This window comes from Microcebus murinus, chromosome 10 (genome assembly GCF_040939455.1).
Source record: "Microcebus murinus isolate Inina chromosome 10, M.murinus_Inina_mat1.0, whole genome shotgun sequence".
Taxonomy (NCBI): Eukaryota; Metazoa; Chordata; class Mammalia; order Primates; family Cheirogaleidae; genus Microcebus; species Microcebus murinus.
Genome location: NC_134113.1, coordinates 36,207,579 through 36,225,931, shown reverse-complemented (window position 1 = coordinate 36,225,931; position 18,353 = coordinate 36,207,579). Strand labels below are relative to the sequence as shown.

The window sequence follows — 18,353 nt, the reverse complement described above, 5'->3', positions numbered from 1 at the left end:
TATGTGTGTTAAAGCTGCAGAGCTATGCTGAAAAAGTACAACTAATAGCACAGTTATTAATTAGATCCATGTTTGCCCTTTTATGTAAAACAATTATTTTTCACATAGAACAGTTATAACTGCTATACTAAAAGATGCTTCAAAATACATAGGAGTGGAATATACCTTGTATTTCTTAGCATGCATTCACCCGCTTATTCTGAATATTCACATGATTATGTCATATTGAGCCAATAATGATTAATGTTTATAATGAAGCGATAAATGAACTTAAATTTAACATCAGTTCTTAATGATGGTGACTCATGTGTTTAAATATTAATCTTGTATTGAAGTTACATATGTTTCCAATGTTGAAAATAGCTACTTGAAACTGATTTGTAAAAAGCTGTACTACAATGATGTAACAATACCCACTTTTGTCCAAATGCAATACAGGCCAAATCTGTTAGCCTTAGATTTAACTTGCTGATATTCATCCAAAGTGTTCCTGAATTCATCATTAAAGAATTGCTCAGCTCTAATATTGTGCTTGCATGATACCAAGTGAACATTACATTACATTGCATTGTATTGCATTACAATCAGACTCTACTTAGAATATGATTTTCTTTCCACTAAATAGCCTGTTATTATTTAATCATATTAAAGGATATATGTCCTTAGGTGAGTATGTATTTTAGGTACATAACTACATTCTACCCTTCTGTGCACTTAATTTTGACAGTTTCTATTTTTTTTCCCGGAAATCCATCTGAAAATGTGGGGTTGACAATGTGTGTTCTGACTGGAAAAATTTTTATTGCATGTGATTTTGTGAAATCATGTTTTCTGTAGAAGGTCAAGAATTTTATGTGAGAATGGATTCTACACATGGTAGTGATAGGGACAAATTCTTTTGTGTTGACTATTGGAGGAGCCAATGAAATAATGATTCAAAGATAACTGTATAAAAGTCAAAGTAATTTGTAGCTTTCAGAATATAAAATTCATTAAACAAGGAACTTTTAAAGTAGATAGTATGAAGATAGAGAATCTTTCCATACATTGTTTACTGCTTTTAACTTCACTTTTTCTCTCCTTTAGGGTGTGGTTAGGCCCACTGGGGGGTATGCTGTGATGCTAAACTGGACAATGTCCTCTATATATGGACTTAAACCTGGAGAGGTAATCATGACTTTCAATTTATATTGCATGACATTTCTCTGATTAAGATATATTCATTTTTATTATCTTTTTATTTTTTAGGTGTGGTGGGCAGCTTCTGACTTGGGCTGGGTTGTTGGACATTCCTATATCTGTTATGGACCTCTTATACATGGAAACACAACAGTTTTATATGAGGTAATAAAATTAATACCACATCGAGATAATCAGTCCTGAGTAGGAACAGAAAAATTTGGATGGGGACAGGGGATATTTTTATATCTTCTTCCAGTTAAAAGGATGATTTAAAAAAAAAAAAGGGACATGTAGAAAACAATAGCCAGCTATTTCCATTGTATTGAAGAACAAAGTCAGTAGAAATTATATTCTGAAGAACATTAAAATAACAAACTTTATGTCTATCCCTAGAAGATTTCTAGAAAATATTATCAAACTGATATTGATTTTAGAGTCCTAGAAAAGAAAATAGTTATCATAAAACAAGCAACATAGATTCACCTTTTTGTGCTTTTATAGTATTAATGAATTTACAAAGGTATGGTGTCTCAAGTTTAGCTAAATATTTTCCATGGTCTCTGATAATAGCTTTGTGTATAAGGGAGAGAAATACAGACTGACCAGATTCATAGCTAAATAAGTAACAGCTTGAAAATTCTAACACATGGATTAATGTCACCTAGGAATAAGGTTTCTGTATGTATACTAGAAAATTTCCCTCATGCCTATTCTATTTAATTTTATCAATGTCTTATATGAAGACTTAGAAAACATACCTATGAGACTTGTAGGAGATCCAATTCTTATAGGGATAGCAAATATGATAGTTTGCTAAATTGTCATCCAAAATTATCTTGGACATTTGGGACAAAACCAACAAGAGAAAAAAATATATAAATCTTTACAGTCTTACACGTAGATTAAAAATAAGGTAGACAGGTGGGAGGGGGGAGGGGGACGGTTATGTACATACATAATGAGTGAGATGTACACCATCTGGGCGATGGTCATGCTGGAAACTCAGACTTGTGGGGGGAGGGAGATAAAGGGCATTTATTGAAACCTTAAAATCTGTACCCCCATAATATGCCAAAATAAAAATAAAAATAAGGTAGAAATAAAATAGGTGAAACTTGGATTGATCACAAATTGTGTGGTTAAATCTCTGGATGTTATAATTGTTCATAGCTCAAAAATAAGCAGTTGGTAAGATTGCTTTTAAAAAAAATACTCACCATATGCAATGGTATAATCTTACTTTACTCTTCCACATTTGAAAATTTGTGTTCAGTTTAATGGAGAGGATAAAAAACCATTAACTTTCTAGAAATCATTTCAAAAAAAGGGGGCTTAGATGAAAATCATGTCATACAGGAAAGAAATGAAGGAACTGGGAATGGTTAGTCTGAGAAATAATATACTTAATGTGCATATAAGTGTCTTTTGATATTGAGTGATCTGCTACATAAAATGAAAGTAGTCTTATAATACAGTTATAGAAAGTTATATTTTGAGAATAATCATAGACACATTTAAATGTCTCATAGTAGAATAGACAACTTTTCAAATGTAAGGTTCTCTTTCACATAAAGTTGTCTCTTAATATCAGATAAGGAATGTGAGGAAAATAATTTTATATATGGGATGTGGAGAACAGAATTAAATGATGTCAAAGTTTTTACAATCTTAAAATGCTGCACCTCAATGATTCTGAAAAAATATGAGACTATTCTCTGTCTTTCTGAAATTCTCCAGTCTTCATGACTATTTAAAAGCCATTTGTGTTCCTTCATTATTAACTGGCTGTTTTTCTGTCTCTGAATACTGAGAGATATTAAGGCAGACTTTGACACAAAAATTAAACCATCATATACTATTCTACATCTTTTGTGTTGTGCTTTTTTACTTTGCAGATTTGATATGTATTTGGTTGTTTTTAATCATTAAAACGAAATAATCTTGGCAAATCTGTTCCTTACCAAAATCCTTACAATTGAATAAATGTTTTTATTAAAATGATCATTTCTCTTGAAGTAAACAAAATAAACTTCAACACTGAATATTTATATTGAATTATGGCATGGCTTACATAAATGCTAAAAAGCCAAAGATGGCTGTATAATTTTAAGTACTGATATTTATACGTGTTAAGCTGCCTTTCTAATTGAGATAAATACTATTTTGTGCTATTTACCATTGACCTTTTATTGTTTCTCAATTTTATTTAAAACATCATGTTAACCCTATGAAGGGTGCTTGGTTGTTTGTCTTTATAGAATATGTTTAAGGATAGTGTAGATGCTCTATAAATATTTGTTGTGTAAATGACTGAATGAAGTAAGCTGCATTTTCAAATCTTTTCTCTGCACTCTGGTTTCTTTTCTATAACTGGTAAGTGTCCTTAATTCTTTCTGATCAAAAAACAAAATCTTTTAGACCTTTGCTCATTTTTAGCTATCTCATCTTTATTTTCTTCTCTACTAAGCTGCTTGAAAAAACACTCCCCCCAACACATTGTCTGAACTTCATATTCTCTCAGTTATTCTTCATCTCATTGCAGTCTGATTTCTGTTCACATCACTTCATAAAAGCTGTTGTAGCAGAGGTAACCAGAGGCTTCATAAGTAAAAGAGTCAAAGGGTCTTTTTCAATCTGTTTTCATTTTCTCTCTTAGTGGCATTCAGCCTTGCTGGCTATTTCTTTTAGATAATTATCTCTTCTTTCTTTAGCTCCAGGCTCTTTTGCTATTGTTCACGCTGTTTCTTTTGTCTGGTGTGACTTTCCCTCTGTCTTTCCTTACTTGGTTAATACCTACTATCTTTGAAGACTCTGCTTAGAGTTATCATCTCTCAAAAGTTTCCTCTCACAGTTTTAGGCTGTGTTCAGTGCCCCTTTCTGTGGGCACATTGACCCCAGAGCATAGCTGGCCCGCACTGTACTGAAATGATCTGTTTACATCTAGAAGAATGTAGGAGCCTCAATAGCCAGTCTCCCAACACAGTGCATAACGCATACTAATAACTCAATAAATACTCATGGAACTAAATTAAACTCTATTTTCCATTCTTTTCCTTCCTCTCTGACAGCTTATTCTCCTTTTCCTCTCTTTATTTCTCTTTTAAAAATTGAGATTTAGTGGGATCATGTTCTTAACCCTCTTTTCTTACTCTGTTTATATTTCCTAGATAATCTCCATGCAGTTATATTTAGGCTTACTAATTGAATTAAGGCTTTTAAATCCCTTTTATATATCTGACCTTCCTGCTGAGCATCCACTATTATTAGACATCTTTAGATGGTCCATACACAACTTATGCTCAACATGACATCAACTGAGCTCATTATCGCCACTCCTCCTTGCAAAACATATTTCCTCCTGTGCACTCTACATTTCTGTTAAAGTTAACTTCCATCCACATAAGTAATCCAAACTAAAAATCTGTGGATGATTCTGATTTCATTATTTTTACATCTCACACTCTATTGGTCATTACGTTCTATGGAATCTATTTTCCTATTACCTATCAAAAGTATCCCCTCTTTTCCATATCTCCTGCCATAAGTTCGAGGCTGATAATTTAACTCATATGCACAAATATGTCTTGTTGAGTAATGAACAGTATATGTTTGGGCTTTGGATCTGATTTGTGCCTGTGCATTCCAGTTGCATATTTCAGATTATCATTAGATAGTACAGAGAACTTTCCAACTGATGCTCCTCCCTTCCAAGCTATCTCTATTTCCAATTTCTGAGCTCTCCCCAATTTAACACCTCTCTCTCAATAATTGATGGACAATCAGACAGAAAATCAACACAGGTAGAAAAATTTAACATCATCAACCGAAAAGATTTAATTGATATTTATAGAACACTATCCCCAATGACAGCAAACTACACATTCTTTTTAAGTACCCATGGAATAAATACCAAGATAGACCAAATCCTAGATCACACAACAAATCTAAACCAATTTAAATAATAGAAATCATAGTTTATTCTTTGATCATGCTGGATTCAAACTAGAAATCAATATCAGAAAGATAACAGGAAAATATCCAAACTGTTGGAATACAATCAACATATTTCTAAATAACCTATAGATCAAAGAGGAAGTCTCTAGGAAAATTTTATATATATTTTATTTATATATCTCTATATATGTATATACACACACATTCAAATGCATGCACACATGTATCAAACTGAATGAAAAAGAAAGTATATCATATCAAAATTTGTGGGACACAGCCAAAGCATGTTGAGAGATAAATTTATAGCACTAAATGGATACATTAGGAAATCGGAAAAGTCTCACATCTCAAGAAAATTTATAGTACTAAATAGATACATTAAGAAAGAGTCTAGGCTCCCATCTCAAGGACCTAAGAAAAGAGGAACAAAATAAACCCAAAACAACCAGAAGGAAGAAAATAATAAAGGTAAGAGCAGAAATCAATGATATTTACAAACAAGAAAACATAGAAAAAATTAATAAAACAAAGAGCTGGTTCTTTGAAAAGATAAACAAAATCAACAAATATCTACAAGTCTAATAAAGAAAAAGAGAATGAAGCCACAAATTACCAATACCAGATATAGAACATGAGATATCACTAAAGACCCTGCAAACATGAAAAGAATAATAAATACTATGAACAACTCAACACACATAAATTTGACAATTTGATGAAATTGTCAAAAAACACAAACTACCACAACTCAACAAATAAGAAATAGATTACTTGAATAGTCTTATTACATTTAAGGAAATCAAATCTGTAATTAAAGACTCACAATAAGACATCTGTAGATACAGATGTCTTTACTAGAAAATTCTACCAAATGTTTAAAGAAGAATCAACACCATTTTTGCACAGTCTCTTCTAGAAAGTAGAAGACGGGGGACCCTTTCCTATTCATTTTATGAAGTTAGTATTTCTCTAACAACAAAATCAGACAAAGACACAAAACATAAAATACTACAGGCAGTATCCTTCATAAATAGAGATACAAAAATCTTTGACAAAATATTACCAAGTAGAATTAACCAATATATAAAAACAATTATACCTTGAGCAAGTGGAATTTATTTCAGAAATGCAAGGCTGGTTCAATATTTGAAAATCATTCAAAGTAACATATTAACAGGCTAAAGAAGAAAAATTATATAATGATATTAATCGCAGAAAATTATCTGATAAATTTAACATCCATTTATATCTAAGAACCTACTGCTACCATCACATTTAATAATAAAAGCCTCAATATTTTCCAGCTATGTTCAGGAACAAGGCAAGGATGTCTACAGTCACCACTCTATTCAAAATAGTTGTGGAAGTTCTAGCTAGTTAATTAAGGCCTCATAGGGAAACAAAATGCATACATACTAAAAAAAGAAGAAATAAAATTGTCTTTATTTGTAAATGGCATGATTATGTAGGTAGAAAAGTATAGAAGACACAAAGAAAAAAATCTCATACCTAATAAGTGAGATCAATCCAGTCTCAGTATACAATATAAACACACAAATATCCACTGCATTTCTATATATATTACCAAGGAACACATGTGGCCTAGAAAGGACAACATGAGGTATTCCTGACTAGATGAACTGTTTCATATTTTGACTGTATCAATATCCTGATTGTGATATCATACTATAGGTTTGTAAGATGTTACCACGGGGAAAAACTAGGCAAAGGATACATGGTGTAAATCTCTGCATTATGTCTGATAACTGCATGTGAATCTATAATTTCTTCATAAGAAGTTTAAACTTCATAAGAAATTAAACTTCATAAAAAGTTTAATTAAAAATAAATAAACATAAGCCTTCAAAGAACTACTATTTCTTGAAGAGTATAATTCAAACACCTTTGCATGATACAAATGACTCATAGTCATCTGCCCCCTGCCTGTAATTTACAGTCTTCTCTCTGGTTCTGGGCCTCTGACCGTCCTTCCCGCCCAGCACTCCTATCAAACTGGCAATTACATCAACACAATTCTGCTAATAATTAAGTTGTTCCCTCTATTAAAACTCCACTTTATTATCAGCGTATAGTATAGTGGCCCTATTTTCGAGGAATTAAATCTTAAGTATTAGATATCAAATATTAAAGTTAAATATCACCTCTTCTCTGATATATATGTTTGCGTATACACATGTATTTTATATGCGTGTATATATGTGTGTGTGTATGTGTGTATATATATTGCTTTCCTCAGACTGATTGAAGTGTTTTTATACTCTGTACTTCCATTATACTATCTAGATTTCTTTGATCTTACAATGTTGCAAATACAGTGTTGTGATACTGTGAACTCTTTGAGGGCAGGGGATGTTTGTCATTTCTGTATCCCCACTACCTGGCGCAGTGCCTTTCAGGAAGTACGTTAACTTTTTCGAGTGAATGAACCATTTTTAAGAGGATTAATTGACAATTTGAGCATGTAAAATGCAGGAAAAACATTTTGCCTGATTGATTAATTAAAACAAAACAACACCAAATTAAAAGAGTCCTGACTTGTCTCTAGGCCAGCTAGTGCAAAAAAAAAAAAAAAATACTTATTAACCTCCACAAAATAATTATTTCACTTCTGCTCATATTTTAGGCTAATTGCCAAATTAGCTTTATTTTATTTTAGTATTATTACTAATATTTTATTTAGGAAGCCAAATTCTTCAATCAAAATAGTAAAAAATACATTTCTTATTGGGGAACAAAATAATTTAACATATTATTTATGCTATTCTCATAGCATTGCCTTTTCTAAGGAGACATAAAATTGTATACAGCTGAGTATGATCAAATTTTTATTTTCATTTTTAATGAATTATAGCATTTTAAAGTTGTAAGATAAAGTAGATAGTAAATTGGTACCTGGAACAACATTTTCCCTTAATGATGAATTCTGATTTAAATAAAAAATCCATGTCCTGAAGGGATAGGAGATTTGCAGCTAATTATGTGCTAAATCAAGTAGAGTACAGCAGCCAGTTCGTAAACCAAATCCCTTTTATTGAATGCAAATGGCTCGTGATATTTTATAAATAAATAATGAATCCTTTTTTTCTCAGCAGAGACAATTTTTTTATATCCTGGAATTTAATGGAAATTTACAACTATATCAGCTGGAAAAAAAAAACCCTCAAAAATGGTTATAACTAAGTTGGATGTTCAGTTTAATTTGTAGATACGTAAGGGTTACCCTGCCAAATCAATTTATGTTTTAACATGACAATATACAATGGATGTTTAAACAAGACTTTTTTTTCTGCCCTAAGAAGACATATAGCTCTTTATCTACAAGGTGAAAACATACCAGAACAGCTGGTTTGGGGGTGGTTTTTTTTTTTTTTTTTTTTTTTTTTGCTTTGACTTATCTTTCTTTGTTTTCCTTATCTTCCTTTAACACATTTTAAAACAAATTCTTATTCATTTTTTTTTCATTAAAACTAACAACAACAACAAAAATCCTTGAGCCCTTATCCCCTTGCAGCTACAACATTCTCTCTTCATCTTTAAAGGCTTGTCTGTACTCAATATCTCCATCTTCTAGTCTGAAACATACTCTACAATCTTCTCCAGTTGGCCTCTATCTCCATCATTTCATAATAACATCGTTTCCTAATATCTCCAGTTATCTCCATTTTCCCAAAGCCAATGGATATTTTCAGTCCTCATTGTACTTAGCTTCTCAACGTTTTAAAAGTGTTGAAAATTTGTTCCATATTTATTACACTCTTTTTCTTTCTAAGACACAAAAAGTTCCTGTTTCCCTGCAGTTAATCTTATGCTCATTCCTGCCACAGGAGCTTTGCCCATTTTTCTCTTTAACCTGAAATATATGCCTCTTAGCCTTTATGTTTTAGCTTAAATGTCACTTCCTCAGGGAAGCTCTCCTTGACCTCTCTGACGTGGTCAAATCCCCTTCTCACAGTCTCTCAGCATCTTGCATGTTTCCTTGTTGGTTTGTGTAACAACTGTTGCAGTTTCATATTAGTTTGTAGGCTCCATGGATATGTTTGTGTGCTCCTTTGTCCTCTAAACTCTGCTAGGAGAGGAATCATCTTAGGTTTCTCTTACCATCAATTCTCAGCTCCTAGCCTTGTTGACATATATTTGTTTCTCAATAAATATTTGTTAAATAGATGTCTGCATGAAGATATCAGAAAAACAACAACAACTTGATTTCTAAAGATTTTTTTCCCTCAGTGACTAAAAGTACTCTTAATTTTCTCTTTTACCAGAGAACTTCATGAACAACTTATGTAAGACAGGCTATATTTTTTATAGACAAAGATTTACTTTTACTAATGGAATTGGACACATTTAAAGTACAGAGCATCTGGCTAGCTCAGTCAGCAGAGTTTGACACTCTTAAAGTATGCAATTCTAGAAGCCAAATCAGATTGACCAGTTAAAATATAGAAACTAATTCTGAATAATTTAGTTCTTGCTTTTGAGAGGAAAAAAATGACTGGTGTATCTTCAGAAATCTGCTTTATTAATGGAGCGCTAATCCCAACAAGCCTACCCCAACAACATATGGACAAGAAGAGATCTCTGGCACAATGGTTTTGCCAAGGAAGAAACATGAAACACAAGTAATCTTTTCATATAGGAACTTTAATGTATAAACAAAGTTAGTGACCATCTGTGTATATGCATGCATGTATGTGTGTGTGTTAGTAAATGGTGTGACACACAGATATGATTCCTGGCTTCTCTTTTCTATTCAGTGTCTGTCTCCTTTACCAGTCTCTCATCTGCAGAATAAAAACCCAACACCGCTTCTGAAGGGCAAACAAATCCTCTTGGAGCCTTCTTTTTTCCTTATCTTTACTGTGTACCAATGTACACAGTATATTCTAGAATGGAATGTTAGTAGTTACTGTTTTACTTAAACTGATTGGTATACTTGGCCTTGATATAGCAGTTGTTTTTATGCAATAACAGTCTTTTTTAAAGTCAAAGAATGAAAGCTTGCTCATTTCACTTTTTTTTTTTTTGCATTTTACAAATTGTATACATCATAGCAATAAGACATTTCAATAAATCTTTGGCATGCTCATTAGATTAACTGGAGGAGATGGCCATTTGTTAATAATTCAACAATTAACTTTAAAGGTATATACTATAATCTGCCTTCTCAGGCAATCAATTCGTTAGAGAATGTATTGTAGAGGATATAAAATTCTGAACTGTGGTATGGGAGCGTGGTCACTGGACTGCAAATATTAACATCTGTGTTCTTTAACTTGTTTTGTCATTATCTACCTATATGACCTTAAGCAAATTAATTCAACCTCCTTGGGAATCCATTTCTTTTAATCATCAAAATAAGTAGGTTGACACACATGCTTTCAATTTTCACTTCTGTGAATGTTTGCCACTTTAATCAGTTTTCTTTTTCTAGAATAAATATATTATTTGATAACCTGTTTCGATTTTTGACTCTGGAATTCATTCTAATTTCTTTTCATAGTGATGATGATTTTTCATGTATTTATTCATTTATTTTTTATTTTCATTTATATAAGTGTCAGGAGTACAAGTGCAGTTTTGTTACATGGATATATTGCCTAGTGGTGAAGTCTAGGCTTCTAGTGTAACCATCACCTGCATAGTGTACATTGTACCCATTAAGTAATTTCTTATACCTCAACCTCCTCTCACCCTTCCAAGTCTCTGGTGACTATTATTTTCAAATGCATTTACTGATGAAAATTGTCATTTTAAATTAGCGAAAACTTTTAATTTTTGAGAGGCAGTATAGCAGGTAAGGCTGACGTGGTATGATTTCTGACACTTTTACATATTAGCTATTCAGCCTCAAACAAGCTACTTCATGACTTTCTGCCTTTGTTTCTTCGTCTATAAATATCTGTAGTATTAATATCTTTCTTATATGGCATTCAAATGATTAAGCCATGAAAAATCTTTAGAATGGTTCCCAGGATATAATAGTACAATCAATTATGGATATTATAAGCTAGAATTATTATTTCAAAATAGAAATTTAATCTTTCCCAGAATAGAATTCTAACATATAAACACTAACCATTTATTCCCCTGCAATCCAGCCATTATAATGCTTGAATTTTTAGATGTCCCACATTTCTTCTTTCAAAGTCTGTCCTCACAACACTGAAGCAGTCATCAGAGCACTGGAGGCAGCTTCTTTTGGAGCCCATTAATTCTCTTCTAAGCACCAGACAAAAAAAATTAGAACACAGGAATGTGTTGATTCTACTACTACCAGCTGTGAAGAATGAGCAGGAGATGTAGAAAATTATCCAGTGGTCTCTTCCCTTATGGATCTGTCTTTTAAGAGTAGAACTTGTGAGTGAAATAAGAGTGACCTTGAAGGCTTTTGTCTGTGAATAATATAGCACATGTCATGGTTCACCATTATCCAAACATTTTTAACATTTCACTTCTATTTTTGGTTGGGCTTTATCATTGCTAGGTTTTAAACTGCACATATATCTTTGAAAATTTCAGAATACTCAGTTTAGTAATGTCTTACTGAATGTTCCTTTCCTGAATTCATAGAAGAGAGAGTTTATATCTCTACCTTTTTGTTCTTTATAGAATGATTAGTCTGAAGGTGAGCTCTGTACTCTCCTATATTTATAGGAATCAAATGGGATAGTGTATGGAAAAGAAGTCTGAAAGCTTCAAAGAAATACCATTTTATATACAGTTATGCATTTCATAATGACATTTTGGTTGACAATGGACTGAGTATACAACAGTGGTCTCATAAAATTATAATGGACATGAAAAATTCCTACCACCTAATGATGATGTAGTCATCATCACAGCATAGTGCAACACATTACTCACATGTTTGTGATAATGCTGGTGTAAACAACCCTAACACACTGCCAGTAGTGTAAAAGTATAGTAATACACAATTATGTGCAGTACATAATACTTGTTATTGATAATAAATGACTGCTACTGGTTTATGTATTTGCTACACCATACTTTTATTATTATTTTAGATTATCCTCCTTCTACTTATTAAAAAAAGTTAACTGTGAAACAGCCTCAGGCAGGTCCTTCAGAAAGTGTTCCAGAAGAAGACATTGTTGTCATGGGAGATAACAGGTCCGTGCATGTTGTTGCCCCTGAAGACTTTCCATCAGGACAGGATGTGAGAGTGGAAGACTCCCACTGATGATCCTATCCCGTGTAGGCCTAGGCTAATGAGTGTGTTTGTGAATTAGTTTTTAACCAGAAAGTTTAAAAAGTTAACCAAAAAATCAAAAATTTTAAAAATAGAAAAAAGCTTATAGAATAAGGATATAAAGAAAGAAAATATTTTTGTCCAGATGTACATCGTGTTTGTGTTTTAAGCTAAGTGTTATTACAAAAGAGTCAAAAAGTAAAAAAATAAAAATAAAAATGAGGAGAAAAAAGTAAGCTAATGTTAATTTATTATTTAAGAAAGAAAATTGTTTCCTTATAAATTTAATGTAGCCTAAGTGTATAATATTTATAAAATTTACAGTAGTTCATAGTAATGTCTTAGGCCTTCACATTCACTCATCACTCACTCACTGACTTATCCAGAGCAACTTGCAGTCCTGCTCCATTCATGGTAAGTGCCCTATGCAGGTATACCATTTTTTAAAAATATTTTGTACCCTATTTTTACAGTACCTTTTCTATGTTTAGATTTGTTAAGATACACAAAATACTTATCTTTGTGTTGCAGTTGCCTACAGTGTTCAGTATAGTAACATGCTGTACAGGTCTATAGATGAGGAGCAACAGCCTATGCCATATAGCCTGGGTGTGTAGTAGGCTATATGATCTAGGTTTGTGAAGTTTACATAATGCTAAAATCACCTAATAACACATTTCTCACAATGTATCCCTATCATTAAGTGACACATAACTGTATATTTACACATATATAAATAAGTGTAATTAATGCTACTTTATGTTCCTGGAACTAAAATTTTAAGCCATTTCCAAGTATTAAAGTGTCATGTTTGAGAATATTGAGGATGAGAACTACTTCCAAGTTATTTTTTGCATTGAACACTTGCTAAACCATCCCCAAAGTATTGTAAATGAACATGCCATCCACTTCTGTTTCCTTGGATTTATAATCTTCATTAAGTCATCCTGTGCTGTATTTTCTATGTGTGGACCTTTTGAATTCTTAGCTCCTCCCAGACCTCATTTTAGTGGTGTGTTACCTGCATGCATGTTGTCATCTTCTCTTTGCAAGAATGGTGCATTTGTACTTATGTTAACCAGTTTTTCTTAATTTGTTTAGAACTGTCCTTTTTTAAGGATAGAGATTTGCTTCTTTCAAGGACAGGGATAGGTTACTTCCTTTTAAAAGAAAGTCATGATGTTGCCAACTAGTATACTCAACAGGCACATCACTTTTTTGTCTCATATAATGGAAAATGACTTCTTTTTACATTTTAATGTGTATACAGAAATCTGCTTTTCTGTGTGAGTGGAGTGAGGAAAATGATGACTCAGTTATTACTCTGATTCAGGATATAGAATTTGATCTTCTCAATTGGAAAAGATTATAAAGCTGAGGCCAGCATCTGTTAGATTTCTCGGATTTCAAAGATATTTATTTTTCAGTTTATTTTTCTCTGTGTGTGCCTGTGTTTTATGTTGAAGCAAGTAAGTGCAGCTATTGTCATAGCCTCATCAACAAAATTTTTTAAATGTCTATTGTCAACTCAACATCATGCTAGAGGCTGATGGGGAAACAGAGTAGTATCAGATACAGCCATTAACACCAAAGAAGCTGACAATATAGTCAAAGGATTAAGATTAATACAAAGAACAGAAAGCAAACAAATCAAGGTATACCTAAGTATGAAACTTCTTACACTGTGTAAAAGATATGATAGTTTCTTTATAAACTATAAGGAATCATTACCTATGATAAATACTCTACATTTAATACTTGCATCCTGGCTCAAAAATCTGTTCACTAGTTCTTCAAGGGAAGTTTAGGACTAGCAGATAGAGAAAACTTTGTGGATTAGACAGTAAATTAATAATAATAGCTATGTTGATTGAGTGTTGGATGATTAGAACTCTTCTAAGCACTTTATATACATGGTCTTAATTTTACCTAGAAGCCCATGAGGTAGGTATTTTCATTCCCTGTTTACAGCTGTAGAAACTAAGAATCAGGAACATCAAATAAATTTGCCAGTGGCACAAGAGTGATGGAACACTGATATTGGAAAAAAAGTTCTCTGTCTTTAAAGGCATGGTTTGCTTGTCATAATCTAGAGGACAATTAGAAAGCTGTTGAGTAGTCCAAGATACATGGCCAGGACCAGGATATGAGTGATGAGAACATTAAGGAGAATGCAGGATGTCTGGGTGTCAGGTGGATGTTGTAAGAGAAATGGAAGTGAGTTTGAAAATAGCTCTGATGTCTTCAGATGGGACAACCAATATAATGACAGTTACCAACTGAATTAATAAGTAGGAGGAACAACTGGTAAAGAGGGAACCAGTACTTTTAGTTTTGGTAATGTTGAATTTAAGGGTACTACCCAGACATTTGTAAGATATTGGAAAGTCTGGTTTGAAGCTAGAAAAACTTTCAGAATTAGAGCTTTAGAAGAGTTAATAATGTAAGTCTTGAAGGAGATCAAGGTACTCAGAGAGGTGAAGATTAAGAACAGAAATTTGGGAGATCCTTAAGGCTGAGAAAGAGAAGTTCTATAAACTGAGAGAAATTGAAGAGGCAATAGGAAAATCAGAAAAGCAAAATGTACTGAAGAAGAGTAGAGAGGAGGTTGTCCAGAAGATGGGGGGGGGTCAATAGTGCTAAGTGACACAGAGAAAAGTTTAACAGGACAACTGAAGAGTGCTTTGGTGATTAGGGTGTCATTAGTTACCTCTATGAGGACAATTTCTTAGGAAGATTGTATTTTTTTTAATTTTTGACATGGGTGAATATTAGCATGTTTGAAGGTTGTTTTGGGCAAAGTATTGGATGAGATGGAGGAACCAGGCTTTGTATAATCTTAGGTTGAATTGCAGTATACATATGGAATAGTCACATTTTACTTCCTGAGCAGAAGTCTAGTGTTGTCATTAAGCAAGAAGCCATTTATTTTCTCATAGCAAAATCTTACTAATCCTTATGAATAAGGAAAACCTTAATTTGTTCCGTCTAGTACAAGATACCAGGGAGACTGTGCATTAGCATGAAAGAACTCAGAGGTGAAAACAATCCTGATAGAAGCCATAAAATTACAGCTGTACTAGGGATAAATGCTCTCTGTGACTACTGAGATTGTGGAATATGTCAGAATCCCTAATTAGTTCAGCACTGGGTTTGCAGAATTAGCAGTTTCAGTGTTCTACTTCAATTAATTGACATTAATATTTACAAAGGTAAGTTTATTTTCAGTGGAACTGATATGTTCTGATAAGATACTCATATCAGCTAGATGGAAGCAGTGGCTTCTTCTTTATGGGTTGACTTCATCACAAGGCCCCAAATGGTCTACTCTCAGAGCTAGGAAAGGGGAAAAGAAAAACTAAAGGGATAGATCTAGACAGATACACAGTGTCTTAATTCATTTGGGCTGCTATGACAAAATACCACAGATTAGGTAATTCATATAGAACAGAAATTTATTTCTCACAGTTGTGGAGGCTGGGGCATTCAAGGTGCTAGCAGGTTCTATCTCTGGTTGCAAGATGTCTGCTTATTGCTGCATACTCCAGAGAGGAAGGACACTGTGTTCTCACATGGCAGAATAGAAGAAGAGCAAGAGAGAAAAATTCAACTCCCACAAGCCCTGTATATAGCAGCATTTATCTATCCATGAGAGTGAAGCCCTTATAATCTAATCATCTCCGAAGGCACCATCTTGTAACATTGTTGCAGTGGAGATTACATTTTCAACATAGGAATTTTGGGAGACACATTCAGACCATAGCCCACACATATCTTGAAATATATATATATATATATATATATATATATATATATATATATATATATAGAGAGAGAGAGAGAGAGAGAGAGAGAGATATGGGAAAGGATCTGGAGCTGTAGCCATGCAGAAGTCTTACCTTCTCAGTCCTGGAAGCTAAGGTATGTCCTTAACCAAAGAAAGAGAAGGACTCAAATGTTAAGATTTCTACATGTCCATCTGCATTCTTGCTTCATTCAAGCTGTTTCTCAGAGTCAAACAGAAAATATTTGAAGAGACTTCTATGTTTGGGAAGGCTTTCATATAATTCAAAAACTTTTGTTTATGGACTGTTTCTTAGAATCTAGTTTATAGGGCAACACATAAAGAACTTGGGACAATGAGGTAGATTAGAATCACTTAAGGAACACATAAAACATAACCATGTTCAGCCCAAATCAAGGCCAATTGAATCAGAATCTGTGGGAGTGGGACCAGACGTTTGGCTCATTCAAAAGCATCCCAAAAAGTTATACTGTGCATTTAGGGTTAGCAGCCACTGAGTTAGAGCAATATTAGATTGGAGGCATGAATAAGATGAAGGAAGTTACGATGGCATCAGTCCTTACAGGTGAGGCCAATGGAAGGTGAAAAAATCTCTAGCGAGTAAGCAATCAAGGAAGTCCTATCTGAATCAGATTATGAGTTTTCATTTCTTAAAAAAGAGTCTGCTATAACAACACAAAGTCCTAGGTCTGAGGTTCTTGAGACATAGGGCAATTATGCCATCTGGCTTTAAAGCAGCAGTAATGTTTTGGATATTAGAACAAAATAATGTAAGTTATAAAGAGATGGACTTTGTGGGGAAAAAAAGCCTATTTTTTTTAAGAGGTTATACACTCTCTTGGTTCATATTTTAACACTTACAAAAGGATAAACAGTGAAAATCTCAATGTCTTCTGTTTCCAGCTTTCAAGTTTCTCTCCCTTGAAGTCAATCTTATATGTATAGTAGTTAATTCATGTATAAGCAATATCTTTTACTCTTTTTAAAGCAAATGAAATTGTACAAATGTTATGCATACTATTCTGCATTTTCCCCCACTAAATAGCATATCTTGGAGAATTGCTCATGTTTTAACAAGTCTCAAGTTTAAATGTTACAGTCCCAAACACTCATGTCTTGATAAAGGCACATGACATATAACAAAAACTCAACAAATGCTATTGCCAGTTTCATCACTCTCCTGAAATAAACAAAACAATGCTCTGCAGCACCTGTCTGCTGAAATGAAATTTGGTACTAGTCAATAAGGGATGCTGTTGTCCTCACCTCAGAACTGCAGTGGAAACATGCCTGGGGGGAACATTTCTCAAAAGTAGTATCTGAGAAGGGATCAGATGTATTTCTAATCCTGCCACACAAAGGAGGAAAAAACTCAAAAATTTTTGACTCAAAAATGTTTATGTTAAAATGTGAAATCACAGGTATCCTTGACCTCAAGCCTTGGATAACCTGAATTGTAGGATCAATAGTCAAGGAATTAAATAATTTTTTGATCAAAACTTAACCCTACTGTTTTAAGTATATCTTTGTTTGCCAGGTGATTGTACTTTCCTGTGTTAGAAATTTAACCTCAGTAGGAAATACATGAGATGTTGAAATGTTACCTGGTTTTCTAACTAGGGACTTATTATCTGCAGTCCAGGAATACTAACACATTGAATCATTACTGGTTGAAAATTGTATATGGAAGTTAATTTTAGGGTATTTGGGTAATTGTTTTCATTGCTGTGCTTTGTATTATTGCTAGCCACATTAGAAATATAGCTATTATTAATAGCAGTTGATATTTTATAAATCTATGATGTTAGAATTCTTGATTTATAACAGCTAAAAGCTGAGAATCTCTGCATTACCATTGTAGTATCACTTTCTGCCTGTGTTATCTTGGCAGCAACCAATAATATAGACTTTAACTTGGGGTAAGGGAATTAAAATAATGGTAACAGCATTAATTTGAGTTTGAGGAGTTGAGTTGACAACTTTTAGCTGCATCACTGCATTTGGTGTGCATTTGTTTGTTTAAAATCCCCACAATCTTAGAATCTTATTTTTGAATTAAATATTGTTTGGGCTATTGCCCCTTACTGAAAATGCAAGTTCTGAATCAGTGTCATTTTCATTAGGCAGCTCAGCATGGGTAGTGTGTTACTGGCTACTTATACTACTTATGTGTGCTTGCTT

At 33.1% G+C, this 18,353-nt stretch overlaps 1 protein-coding gene across 1 annotated transcript in view; it reads left to right on the top strand.

Moving 5' to 3' along the window:
• ACSS3 (acyl-CoA synthetase short chain family member 3) overlaps positions 1–18,353 on the top strand; it is a 137,096-nt gene that overhangs the window by 68,794 nt on the left and 49,949 nt on the right. Inside the window, exons 6-7 of the mRNA XM_012759752.3 lie at positions 1,087–1,167; positions 1,249–1,344. Of these exons, the coding sequence (XP_012615206.1) occupies positions 1,087–1,167; positions 1,249–1,344 (177 nt within the window). The remainder of the gene's footprint in view (positions 1–1,086; positions 1,168–1,248; positions 1,345–18,353) is intronic.